At 41.3% G+C, this 14,348-nt stretch overlaps 2 protein-coding genes across 3 annotated transcripts in view; one reads left to right on the top strand and one right to left on the bottom strand.

Moving 5' to 3' along the window:
• The window catches only part of AKAP7 (A-kinase anchoring protein 7), a 129,383-nt gene extending 123,891 nt beyond the window's left edge, over nucleotides 1-5,492 (bottom strand). For both annotated transcript variants that reach the window (XM_065927795.1, XM_065927796.1), the window contains exon 1: nucleotides 5,107-5,492. In XM_065927795.1, the coding sequence (XP_065783867.1) occupies nucleotides 5,107-5,353 (247 nt within the window). In that variant the 5' untranslated portion in view covers nucleotides 5,354-5,492. The remainder of the gene's footprint in view (nucleotides 1-5,106) is intronic.
• EPB41L2 (erythrocyte membrane protein band 4.1 like 2) overlaps nucleotides 5,396-14,348 on the top strand; it is a 66,993-nt gene continuing 58,040 nt past the window's right edge. Inside the window, exon 1 of the mRNA XM_065928967.1 lies at nucleotides 5,396-5,601. Coding sequence (XP_065785039.1) covers nucleotides 5,396-5,601 — 206 coding nt within the window. The remainder of the gene's footprint in view (nucleotides 5,602-14,348) is intronic.

Here is a 14,348-nt window from a genome sequence, read left to right on the forward strand (position 1 = left end):
CAGGGTTAAAGTTGAGTTAATCAACAAACCTCAAGATCCTTTATAAGACACATTTTCTTAACTCCAAAACTACATTTTTCACATAACTTTTGAACACAAGCCAACAAGATTTTGGCAATCTCTTCCATGTTTATTTGTTAACAACATCAATTATGTGTTCTCATCTGTATAAACTCTTTTATTTTTCCTTCAGAAAAGATTAAAAATTTTTTTTCATTCCATTATTATATTAACATGGGAAATTCAAACATTAAAATTCACACATTAAAATTACACAGCTCTAAATATGCTTTTCTAGAAATTCAACGGTTAAAAGCAAAAAGATCCTATAGTTTCCCTGACAGCCCTTCCAAGGACAAGTACTAATATTAGAGCCACATTTCACACTTGGTCCTTGTTTTTTGTTTTCTTATTATGGGTAGAACAATTATATGCCTCAGGAGGAGGTTAAGGGGAAAAGGGTGTCTGTTTAAACTGATAAAGTCAATTGCTAAATTTATCAGCTGGTAGTCTCTCCACACCATTATCCTCCATGCTTTTAGACACAAACGTTGTTTGAACCAGAGCTGAACAAAATCCTGGGATACTTACATAATTTTTATTCTATATATTGACTAACGATTAATTTACCATTGAAGATATTAAAGAAGTCATTTATTTCATTCTGTTTTAATCCTCTATTTTCATATATCAGACCTTTAAAAACACACTCCATTAAGAATATGGCTTACAATATGCAAGATAATAAGTATTCATGATAAGTTATAGTTAACAAAAGCCAAAAAAACTAAATTTTTATTGTAATTTCAGTAATCTTTAATATTATTTACAGACACATACCTGTTTTGTAGATAAAAGCAAAAAATGACAGCTAAAACCTTTTTATTGCTGATTTTTTTATATCAACTAGTCATGTTCAACACCAAAACCAAAAAAATTAATAGTACACTCTCAATAATGCTATTTATTTACATTACAGTTCAAACCTTATTAAGCTTGAGTGCCTGGCATGCAGGTGTTCAACAAGTGCTATTTACCATGAATCTATTCACAGCTATTGAAATATGTGAGAACAAGTAAATGTTTCCTTTCTATTTTTACACTTGTGTTGAAAAATACACAGCTTATATTTAAACAAAAGTTTTAATAAATCAATACATATCTTATATTTGGGCCAAATGCACCTACATAGAAAAGATCATCACTGATCACTTAGCTTACACAACATTGTAAATAAAATGTTTAAAACATCTTTAAATTTTTTAAAAAATAAATAAAATTCTTGAATGCAATGGTATGTCAAAATCAACAAGAGTCTAGAACTTGAAACACAAAATTTTTTCTATTAAATTACCAAATAGCTGAAAACCTGTTTGTAGATATGAATTATTAACAGGCTTTCCTGGTGGCTCAGATTTGGTAAAGAATCTGCCCACAATGTGGGAGACCTGGGTTCGATCCCTAGGTGGGGAAGATTCCCTCAAGAAGGAAACGGCAACCCAATCAAGTATTCTTGCTTGCGAAATCCCATACACAGAGGGGCCTGGTGGCCTATAGTCCATGGTGTCACATCAATTATTAACTCAGAGGTAAGATAATACCATTTCCAAGTAACTCTTGAAACTCCATGTTCTATGGTCATCCTATAGAACAATGTTTCTCAACAGGGCTCAAATCTGAAAGACTCCCTCCAGTTCTCTAAGCTCCAGTGTTTTGGCAAAGGCTGGCAGACATGAATTAAACACATCCACATCCAGCCCCATCACTTCATGGCAAATAGAAGGGGAAAAATGGAAACAGTGACAGACTTTATTTTCTTGGGCTCCAAAATCCCTGTGGAAGGTGACTGCAGCCATGAAATTAGAAGATGATTGCTCCTTGGAAGGAAAGCTATGACAAACCTAGAGACAACACTTTGTCAACAAAAGTCCCCATAGTCAAAGCTATGATTTTTCCAGTAATCACAAACGGATGTGAGCTGGACTACAAAGAAGGCTGAGTGCCAAAGAATTGATGCTTTTGAACTGTGGTGCTGGAGAAGACTCTTGAGAGTCCCTTGGACTGCAAGGAGATCCAACCAGTCCATGCTAAAGGAAATCAACCCTGAATATTCATTGGAAGGACTGATGCTGAAGCTGAAGCTCCAATACTTTGACCACCTGATGCAAAGAGCCAGCTCACTGGAAAAGACCCTGATGCTGAGAAAGACTGAGGGCAGGAAGAGAAGGGGGCGACAGAGGATGAGATGTTTGGATGGCATCACTGACTCAATGGACATGAGTTTGAGCAAACTCCAGGAGATAACTGAAAGACAGGGAGGGAAGTCTGGCATGCTGCAATCCATTGGGTCGCAAAGAGTCAGACACACCCAGCAATCCACTGAACAACAATCATCGCTACAGTTTCTTTTACAGAAGTACAAATTGTTTGTTTTGGAAAAATTGCCTTAAAATAACCAACATCTGCACTTGCCTGGTGGTACAGTTTTGGGTAAGAATCTGCCTGCCAAAGCAGGGGGCATGGGTCGATCCCTGGTTCAGGAAGATTCCACACACCTCGGGGCAACTAAACTCAACTCATGTGCCACAAGCAACGATGCCCGAGCGCCAGGACCACTGAGCAGGCGCTCTGGAACCTGCTAGCAGCAACTACCGAGCCTGTGCGCTCTAGGACCTGCGAGCCGCAACTACTGAAGCCCGTGCGTCTACAGCCTGTGCTGAACAAAAGGAGAAGCGACCGCAATGAGAAGCCTGTGCACCACAACCAAGAGTTGCCTCAGCTCTCTGCAACTAGAGAAAGCCTGCGTGCAACAACAGAGATCCAGCATAACCAGAAACAAAGAGAAAATAATAACCAACCTTGAATAAAGGACTTTATCAGGGTAATATTAAACTCTTTTCACAGACTAGCCAATTAAGCAACTTGCCTCAGGTTACAGGTCTTGGGGCTAGACTTTGAATCCAGTTACTCAACCACCAAAATCTGCCAGCAACAGCACTTCTGGAAAGTTCACATACACAGTTTATATTATAACATACACAGTTTATATAATGTAATACGCCCAGATATCTGTCTGGTATCTGTTCTGGTTAAGAAGAGCATTTTCATTTTAAAGAGCAGATATAAGAATGCATATGCACTTGTACTATGTGTACAATCATATACGAAAAGGCTGAGATAGTTGTACTCAACACATTTCTGTCATTCAAATGTTTCAAACAGAATCATTACTTTTATAAGAAAACAATTAATGCATACGTTTAAAATACATTATAAAATTGTACATGAAATATACACTAATATTCAAATATATGTGTACTTCCACAAATGACTTCATCAAAGACAGACCAATAGAAGAAAAAAAAGAATAGTCTGCCCTTCCTCACACAAACTTCAAGTTTCCTTTCTGGATAACAAAGCACAAATTTATTAAGCAAAATTCTCTTCTACTCACTCTACTAGGTAGGTATATTCCCCAAGAAGGTATATCCAATATTCCTGCCTGGGAAATCCCATGCACAGAGGAGCCTGTTGGGCTACAGTCCATGGGGGTCACAAAACAGTCGACAGGACTTAGCAACTAAACAATAGATATATAGTAGTAGGTACAGTCCCCAAGATTCAGTAGAGTCAGTTCATCCAAGCCAGTCTGGCCTAGCTACTAAAGACAGAAACATCTTACAGCTGGAGAAATGTTGACAGCTGTCAACAAGTCACGTGTTCTCCACGCTTTGGTTTCCACATGATGAAAAAACGAACAAAAGTACAACCCAAATTACTAGCCAGAAATGGACAAAGTAAGCTAATAATATCTGAAGCGCAACGTAAAAAGGCATTAAGCTCCACAAACGTCTTAAAAGTATGCTACCAGCATCCTCAATTGCAAGGCCACACACTGAAGGAACTGGGGGTGGGAAACCTTTCTCTTTGACACTAACAATCCCCTACACGTTTCCCTTTATAAATGCATCTCAAAAATGCCCACCCTCAGCACTAACCTTCCAAGGTCTTCATCATTTCATTCCCTCAACAATTGTAAACATATTTACACTAGTTAACGGTTATTACATAACATTTTAAGATTTTCATGCTTTGTATATCTTTCTATGCAGTGGCTCAGACGGTAAAGCGCCTGCCTACAATGCGGGAGGCCCGGGTTCAAACCCTGGGTCGGGAAGATCTCCTGCAGAAGGAAATGGCAGCCCACTCCAGTATTCTTGCCTGGAGAATCCCATGGACAGAGGAGCCTGGCGGGCTACAGACCATGGGGTCACAAAGACTCGGACACGACTGAGCGACTTCACTTTCACGCGTTTATACTTCAAAAATTCCACATGAAAAAAAACCTGAAAGTCTCTCAGCTGTGTCCCACCCTTTGTGACCCCGTGGACTGTAGCCCGCCAGGCTCCTCCATCCATGGGATTCTCCAGGCAAGAGTACTGGAGTGGGTTGACACTTCCTTCACATAAGACCACCTTTTCTCTAATTGGCTTGTTGGTGCCTTTCATCAAAAGTCCAACCCCTAACTCGCTCTGCCCACCAACTTCAGTTCGCAGTAAATGCTGGCATAAACTGGGAACTCATTCTGAGCCCTGCTGCAGATCTGGCGCCAGTTTAGAGAGGTCACTTCCACACCGAGAATAACATCCTACGAGGAAAGCCTGACTGCGGTGGTTCAAGCCTTTGTTTGTGATAAAATATAAAAACGGAGCTTTTTCTAGATTTTGCTGATCACACCAACACCAAAGGAGGGTATGTGTCGGCATGAAGTTTCTAAAAGGTTAGAAGATCATCGGGAAAGAAAAGTGAAATTTAAAATGGGTTCACACTTCCGGCCTCCCGTCGCAACAACAGTGAGTGCAGTAACGAACACACTCGCTGACAAGCAGCGCTGATCACACCCGCTGGTACCGGGTTCCTTGCGGCTACACCGAATTCCGCGCAGGGCTGGGAGAGGAGCCCCAGGGCAGAGCGGGCGTGGGCTCGCGCTCCAGGCGCCGGGGGCGCAGGCGGGGCGGCGAGGCCGGGCCCTCCCCGCGGCCGCGCCGAGCCCACGCCCCCAGACCCCAGTCGCCCCACACCGCCCGCTCGGCCGCCCGAGCTCACCGGCTCCGGGGAGCTCCATGCAGGCGGCGGTAGCGAGGGACGGGTATCTGCAGGCGACGACGGCCGGGCGCTGCGACCCCGGGCGAAGCGCGAGGAGGGGGCGGAGGCGGGGCCGAGGACTGGCGGGCGGCGCGCCGGGGCGGGGCGGGGGGCGGAGGCAGCGGCTGGCGCCCGGGGCTCGGGCCGCGGCGCCCGGGCCTGCGGAGGCGCCGAGCCCCGAGAGCCGCAGTCCTCGAAGCAGCTGCATGCCCAGGCCGGGCGCCCAGAACGAGCGGAAAGGGCCGAGCCGATGCGCCCGCAGTACCCGGATTCCGGCGCGCGACGCAGGCCAATTGCGGGGAGGGCGGGGGGCTCCTCTCTGCGCGGCGACGCTCCGCCCCCGACCCCGCCTCCGCCCCCGACCCCGCCTCCGCCCCCGGGAGGGGCCCTCTGCGGTCTTCGGCCGGGCTCGTTCATCCCCAGCGGTACTGCCTGTCCCCTCCCAGGCTTCCAGGGGTGAGATTGGTTGCTGGCTGATTGGAGTCTCCTGAGGATCCATGTTTTTATTTTTGCAAAGAGTTTTCAAAACACAGAATTCTGATTACAGAATATTTGAGAAGAGCGAGATATATACAGGAACGAGACCTTGTCTGTATAATTAAATAGTTTGCTTTACAGGAGGAAAAAAAAAAAGCCAAATTGTGGCAGTCTCATAGTTTTAACAGTGGTTTCATGCCTGGAAATTAAATGGGAAGCAGCTACTTGTGTTTGCAGATTGAAGCAATAATATGAGTAAAATGGAAGGAAAAGTACTTGTTAAGACTTTTAACTTTAGATCAGAATTTTACTGGAGTTTTCTTTTAAGTACAAAGAAACCTTGCAGTAAGAAAATTAGGCGTGTCTCTCAACAAATTAATGTAGCCTATTTTACGAGAGACAGCGCTTATCTTGAAGGCACCCTAAAATGGAGATGAAGCAAGGACCTCAGTCATAATAGTGGACATTAAAACCGTTCACAACAAGTCATAAACCTCATTATCCTGGTTGCAAAATAATTCTAGCAAATTGGATGTTTGGTTTGCATGCCCATAGTAATTATGAACTGATTCCGCTAAAGTCTGCTCTGTTCTGAGGGTGTGCAGGTGAATAAGGTAAGTCTTCTTCTCAAGGAGTTGGTCATTTAATAGAGAATTAAGCATGCTGCTGCTGCTGCTAAGTTGCTTCAGTCGTGTCCGACTCTGTGCGACCCCGTAGACGGCAGCCCACCAGACTCCCCGGTAGCTGGGATTCTGCAGGCAAGAACACTGGAGTGGGTTGCCGTTTCCTTCTCCAAAGCATGAAAGTGAAAAGGGAAAGTGAAGTCACTCAGTCATGTCAGACTCTTAGCGACCCCATGGGTTGCAGCCTACCAGGCTTCTCCATCCGTGGGATTTTCCAGGCAAGAGTACTGGAGTGGGTTGCCATTGCCTTTTTCGGAATTAAACATGAGTAATTGCAATAAGCAACAAACTAAAAGCTGCAAAAAAAGAAATCCACAGTCAACAGTTGAAGGGGCTTAAAATATGCTACTTTAGCATTAAGATTATTTTGGGAGGCAACCAAGAAACATATTGAAGAACTATCTGCCCTTCCCTTTCTGCTTAATACCAGAGCATCAATTTTAGTTTGTGAAACTGACATAAATTTCCACTTGTAGAGGCAGTCCTAAGCACTAGATCTCTAGGCAATTCCCCTTGAAGGCACAGACTGTTTTAGTGTTTGATTTCCCAAGGATATAGAGTTTATTCAATGAATAGTTGTTAAATGAATGAATAAAAGTTTTATAACCATCAGACCTGTGCTCCTATTTGTTAAAAAAAAAAAAAAGCAACAACCCAAATGAATTTCAAGAAAAAAAACAGTATCATGGGAATCTTAATGTCATAAACCTTCACCAGCATGAGGCTAAAAATCAGTTGCTATTAACATTCATATCTAAATCTGGGTAGTTGAATTAACATATTTGCTTAAGCCAGACCTCCAGCCCTTAGTGAAATTCCTCCAGAATACATCTAGTGTTTTACACTGTGCCTAACACCACTAATGAATCTTCGAGGCTGTCACCCATGCCCAAGCCTCATCTCACTGATCCAGTCTTCATTCCAGAAGTCCTCTGTCCTCACATCAGCTGATTGGTGGTTCACTTGGTCATGGTGGATCCTCTCCATCCTCAAGGTGACAATCTCTTGCAAATGAACAGACCAATTCATCCTCCATGTGCTATGCTGCATAGTAGATAGGGCACAGTGACTGATGTCAGAAAGATGATTTGGACCCCTGAGAGTTACAGAATTCATTGAGATAGCATGTTCCTTTTGTTAAAAACAAAACAAGCCCAGAATGGAGTTGCTTATATTAAGCCCTATGTTACCAGATTTAGAGTTTCTCCTCTCCCAGAAATGGAATATTAAACCAGTCAATTAGGAATCGTCTGATCAGCACTAGCTAGGTAATCTGCCTTATAAATCCCTGCCATTCCCTTAAGGAAAGTAACCTTGCAATTTGTGATTGTTGTTTAGTCGCTAAGTCGTGTCCAACTCTTTTGTGACACCATGGACTGTATCTCGCTAGGCTCCTTGGTCCATGGGATTTCCCAGGTAAGAACACTGGCGTGGGTTGCCATTTCCTTCTCCAGGGGATCTTCCCCACCCAGGGATCAAACTCACATCTCCTGCATTGGCAGGCAGATTCTTTATCCCTGAGCCATCAGGGAAGCCCAACCTTGCAATAACCAACTCAGTTTTTTGTGTAGTATAACTTTCTTGTTCCCACTCCTTCTACCTGTAAAAATCTTTCATTTTGTACCATTCCGTGGAGCTCCTTTCTAACTGCTAGGTTAGTTGTTGCTAGATTTAAATCAATTTTTGCTCAAAAAACTCAAAATTTGTCATATGCCTCAGTTTATATTTAAACAGTTCACATACACCTCTTTTTCTCCCCCAGATAACTGTACACTGTCAAGATAACTAGATTGGAAGGGTTCCAGTTCAAGCTGCCACACTTTTCCTGTTCCTGCACCCACCTCTGACCTCTGACCTTCAAGACCTGCTGTTAAATCGGCGTATTTGTTCTGCAAGTCTTCTTCTGTGTGCTGAGTTCTCTCTTTAGTTCCCTCATTCTCTTTTGTGATACTGAAACAGGACAGAAGAGGGTAGGCACAACCTTTAAAAGAATGGCATAGCCCAAGGACATGTAAACTGATTAAAACCAAATAGATCCAAGATGGTAGACAAGTTGACTTCCACTAGACCTTGGGCCACCAGTCTCCTTGGTGGCCCTTCAATAAACCTTTCCCTGCTCCTAACTCTGATGTTTTGGTTTGTTTGGCCTCACTCTGCATCAGGCACATGAACCTTCATTTGATAACAGAAGAATAAAATCATGCAGTTCCATAGAAAAGTGAAAGTGAAGTCACTCAGTCGTGTCCAACTCTTTGTGACCCTATGGACTGTAGCCCACCAGGCTCCTCCGTCCATGTGATTTTCCAGGCAAGAATACTGAAATGGGTTGCCATTTCCTTCTCCAGGGGATCTTCCTGACCCAGGGATGGAACCCAGGTCTCCCACATTGCAGGCAGACTCTTTACCAGCTGCACCACCCAATAGAAAATCAGCCAAGACTTCTGGTGACCCACAGTGACTCTGGATGAAGTTTCATTTTGTTGGAAGAGGGACATATGCTTAACAATAAAACGTGTATGCTTTTCAACTAATACTTGAGTATTGAATTGGAGAAATCACGGTTTAGGACATTAAAAAATAATAAAGGGGCAGGGGTGGGAGGGATAGGAGGGAGGTTCAAGAGAGAGGGCATATATATAAAGCTATGGCTGATACATGTTGGTGTATGCCAGAAACCAACACAGTATTGTAGAGTGATTATCCTTCAGTTAAAAACAAATAATTTTTTTAAAAAATAATAATAAAGGGGCAAAGGGAGACCATGTTTATTACATTAAAAAAAAAAAAAAGAAATCACTACCCCTATTTCATAAGGGCTTCCTGGGTGGAGCTAGTGGTAAAGAACAAGCCCGAAAATGCAGGTGATATAAGAGACGAGGGTTCGATCCTTGGGTCAGGAAGATTCTCTGGAAAAGGAAATGGTAACCCACTCCAGGATTTTTGCTTGTAGAATCCCATGGACAGAAGAGCCTGGCAGATTACAGTCCATAGGGTTGCAAAGTCAGACACAACTGAAGTGACTTAGCATCCCTATTTCACAATAGTTTTATTTCAGTAGCCAAATACAGTTAAAGGGTCTGATAATATTAAGAATCAGGATGAACATTTTAAATTATTTTAAATATTTCTGACTTCAAATTTCTAATTTGTGTAAATAAATTTTACTGTTTTATGCAATTTTTCAATTCAGAAAAGCTCATAGAATAACTAACATTATCTATAATACATCAACCAGAATTCTATCTCTCTAGATACATATATGCATACACATAACCACTATAGTAAATATTTATAAAAATAGAATTATATTGTATATTGCTTTGTAGCCTGCTCTGTTTCTTACAACATATTGTGACAAATATTTCATGTCATTAAATTCTGTATTTTCGATGATTGCATATTGAATCTTTATGTAAATGTATCACAATGTATTTAATCAATTTCGATTGTTCAGCTTTATTTAAACACATCTCAGGTTTTTCATTACTAAAAATAGCTCTATGATAAAACTTTATTCTATAAATCTTTGTATATACATATATATTATTTTATTATTTCCTTAAAATAAATTCCCAGAAAGAGACTTGATAGGTAAAAGATTATAAATCATTGTAAAGCTTTTGAAATATATATTGCCAAATTATCCACCAATTTTCATGCTTACAAGCAGTTTATGAAATTCTAATTCTAATTCTTTCCTCATTTTTCATTTAAAAGGCATAAAGGCTTGTTATTTTATTCATTGTAAATGAATTTGAATATTGTTTTATGTATTTAATAACCATTAGCATGTCTTTTATAAAAAAGAATTTTGCTTATTTTTCTTCCAGGTTGTTTATCTTTTTTGACTATATCATAAAAACCTGTGTATTTATTAATGATTTTTTGTTTTGTTTTGTTTTTTTGGCCATGCTGTGTGGCTTTCATGATCCTAATTCCCTGACCAGGGGTTGAACCTGGGCCCCAGCAGTGAATGCCAAGTCCTAACCACTGGACCATCAGGGAATTCCCTATTTATTAAAGATTCTTTTAATGATTTTAAAGCCTTTGTCATATATGTTGAAAACATTTTCTCTAATTTGTTATTTGCATTTTAATTTCTGTGCAGTAGTTTTTTAAGATGGAGAATTTGAATGTTTGCATATAGTCTTATGTATTAATTTTCCTTAGTGATAACATTTCTTTGCTCTAACAATTAAAAATGTTTTCCTTTCTCGGGACTATTTATGGAGACGTCTCCATCTTTATTTCTTTAATATTTCACTCTTTATGAATCTGGAACATATGTTATTTATTCCCTGAGATAAGTACTTTTTTCCCTCCGAAGTCACCAGCCGCTCCATGCCATCTCTTTTTTTATATTTATTTGTTTATTTGGCTGTACCAGGTCTTAGCTGCAGCATGCATGATCTTTAGTTGCAGCATGAGAACTTTTAGTTGCAGCATAAGAACTCTTAGTTGCAGAATGTAGGATCTAGTTCACTGACCAACGATCGAACCGGGGCCCCCCTGCACTGGGAGCCCAGAGTCTTAGCCGCTAGGGTGCCAGGGGAAGCCTCTCCATTGCTATTTCTTGACAAAAAATCCACAGTCAACACTTCCAGGTCCTTTCCCCACACAGAACATCCTTTTTTTGTCAGATTGTGTCAGGTCATACGTTCAGTCAGTTAATCTCACAACTAAACTGTGTTAATGTACTAATAATTCTCTATGAATTATTTTGTGAAAATACTGTATGCACGACAGCCACTTTGGTAGTCATTTAACTGCTTAATTTCTATTTAACAATTATCATTATCCAAATTGTATTAGTCAGCTACTCACCTTTCATCTGTCTTTCCTACTAGAATTCAAATTCCATGAGAGTAAGGATTTTGTAGTGCTCACTCGGAGACTAGCACACAGACACATCCAAATAAATATTCATTGAATGAGTTATTTACTTGATGAATTGACTAAAGATTAAACCTGATCCTAAGGCGATGAATAACAGGAGTCAAGGATGGAGATTTGGGAGATCTGACAGCCTTTGCCTGCTGTTTTGCCCACTCATAAGATTAGCAGTGCCTATGGACATTTATTTCAATCATCTTAAAATTACTACATTTTTGGATATTAAGTCTGCATTCACATAGCTAATTCACCTCCAAAGCATGACTTCTGAAACCCAGGAATACAGTAAGCAATTAGTAATTTCAAGCACTAATGATTGGCACTCTGCTTCTTCCCAACCAAAAAAAAAAAAAAATAGAAAAGAAAATAAGCAAATCCCATTAAAACTATTGCCACAAGTTGTAGATAATGTGGGCAACCAATAATATGCCACAAATCTGTTGACCAAAATAATTATATACTGTCTCAAGCTTCAAATTTATGCAGAAATAGAACTTATTTATTAAAGTGAATACTCATTTAATAAAAGAATGCCAACTGAAGAAGCACACCTTTGTGAAAGATGAATGTTTTTCTGAAATTGTGTCATGCAGGAAATTATCTTGATGCAAAGTGGCCTTCAAGTCTTCTACCGAGCAAGCGAGCGCAGAGGTCATGGAACAGAAACATTCCCAAACCAAATTAAAATGCTCATGCCACAGAGTTTGTCTAATCAATTTAAAACTATAGTAAGGAACGAGGGGAAAGAGAAGGAGTGCACTAATAGACTTAGAGTTGGACGTGACTTGGGTGAATGGGCTGCACTACCTGCATCTTAAGAGTGTGCAGTGTTCATGCATGCTGTCTCTCTCTGCTGCTCCATCAGTTTTCTCTCCTTATGGTGAGGTTTCTCTTCTTATGAGAACGAGAATTGAGGATCAAGCAATCTCTAGCACATTCCTTAAGCCACTGACACACCTGCTCTTATGGAAAGATACAGGGACAAGTATTCCTGGCCACAGTTTCCTGATATACATCTAACGCCTCATGATTATTAGATACTTCTTGATTCTTCCATTCCTTTTAACATGCATCTACATTTAACATGTACATGCTTTGCTTGCTAACCACTGATCTGTACATAATACATCTTCATTCATTCATTCCATCTTTTCTTCTGTAACAGAGGAAACAATTATATTGTAATTGTTCTGTAATAGATCTGAGTATTCTCAAACAATACAACATGGACATATTAGAAATCTCTAACCCAATTCTCTGACTGGTTAATATGCTGCTGTATTACCAAACCTTCATAACTCACCTTGGATTTCAACTTGGCATCAGAAAACCTCCAGAACTCTGACCTTAACTTCTAGATTTCATTTAATTCTCCTGGTAGTGAATAGCTCTGATTCTAAGGAAACAATAAAAGGAAAAAGTTGTTTACCTGTTTAAATTTTCCCTTCAGTTCTAAGATTTGTGATTTTCCCACCCAGTCGGCTCCTTATTAAAACTCTTTTACTCAGAATGTATCTTTTTATTCCTCCTTGTTTTTCTTGCTGCTGCTGCTAAGTCACTTCAGTCGTGTCCGACTCTGTGCGACCCCATAGACGGCAGCCCACCAGGCTTCCCCATCCCTGGGATTCTCCAGGCAAGAACACTGGAGTGGGTTGCCATCTCCTTCTCCAATGCATGAAAGTGAAAAGGGAAAGTGAAGTTGCTCAGTCGTGCCCGACTCTTGGCGACCCCACGGACTGCAGCCCACCAGGCTCCTCCGTCCATGGGATTTTCCAGGCAAGAGCACTGGAGTGGGATGCCATTACCTTGTTTTTCTTAATTCCTTAAAAAGAGAGAGAGAAAATGAGGGAAACTGCAGCAGTGGAGTCCCTTTGGCTTTGTGTTTATCTGAAGGTCTCATCCCAACTTGTCCTATCCTTAGATCCAAAAAGTGTTCTTATCAGGGACCTCCCTAGTGGCCCAGTGGTTAAGACTCCAAACTTCCAATGCACATGGTGCAGGTTTGATTCCTGGTCAGGGAACTAAGGTCCCACATGCTGCGTGGGCATGGCCAAAAAATATATGCTATGAAAAGAGAAAAAAGTCCTTACCACCTTCCTTTTCCCTCCCTGGAGTTTTTTGTGGCCAGCCCTGCCATCTAAATTTCCACAGTAGGCATGACAAAAAGCATGGCCTTCCTTTCCTGCCTCAGGTCCCTTGTCACATACATTGCAAGTACCATATATATTTCAGGTAGAGTGACCAACTGTTCCAGTGTACACAGGACTGTTCATTTTTAGCACTGAAAAGTCCCATGTCCTGGGAAACCACTCAGCCCCTGCAAACAGACAATGATCATTCTCATACAAGTGCAAACAAATGAGATCATATGTCCAAAGATTCCTATGGGCTTAGAGAACCAGGAAAGTCTTGAAAGACGAAGCAATATTTGAAAGCAGATCTGAAAATGAGTGGATTAAGAAAACTGGGGCATGGAGGGGTGGTGTTAGTAACACATTCAACCTTTGGGAGGCAAGATGGTAGAAATAGATGCAAAAGACAGTGGGTCTACCAGTTTGACTGGATCAGGTGTCAGAGGACTGGGAGATAAGGTGCGAAAATTAGTTTAGGACCAGATTATTGAACGTCTTAAATGTCAGACTAAGCAGTTGGGATTTTTATTACATAAGATTGGGGTTTGTTAAAGAACTGCCCTTGGAAGTGACTTGGTGAAGTGTGACTTTAGAAAGACACATCGTTAAGGTCTGTGCAGGATTTATGAGAGAGAACAGAGTCCAAACCCCATGTCATTAGTTCACTGAGCAGTTCCAGTAATCTACATGTGAGGGTCAGAAGCCCAACCTAAGGTGATATCCTAGAAATAAAATCAAAAGTCGTAGATTTAGGAGATTTCAAGACAATGGTTGGAGAAACCTAGCAATCGGCAATGTGGAGAAAGAGAAAATTGATCGGCTGGCACAAAGATGTAGAAGTGAGGTGAACTGGGTTCTCCCAAACAACCCAGAAAAGGGCATCTAGTGAGACGGTGGGCGTGGGGCTGAGTTGAGTGAGCAAGACGGCAGCAAGTGTGTGCTGGCTGACGGGACCCATCCTCCATCTCTCAGACATCCTCAGGAGAGTCAGTAAATACATTCACTGATCTTAAGTGTG

This window comes from Muntiacus reevesi, chromosome 3 (assembly GCF_963930625.1).
Source record: "Muntiacus reevesi chromosome 3, mMunRee1.1, whole genome shotgun sequence".
Classification (NCBI taxonomy): domain Eukaryota; kingdom Metazoa; phylum Chordata; class Mammalia; order Artiodactyla; family Cervidae; genus Muntiacus; species Muntiacus reevesi.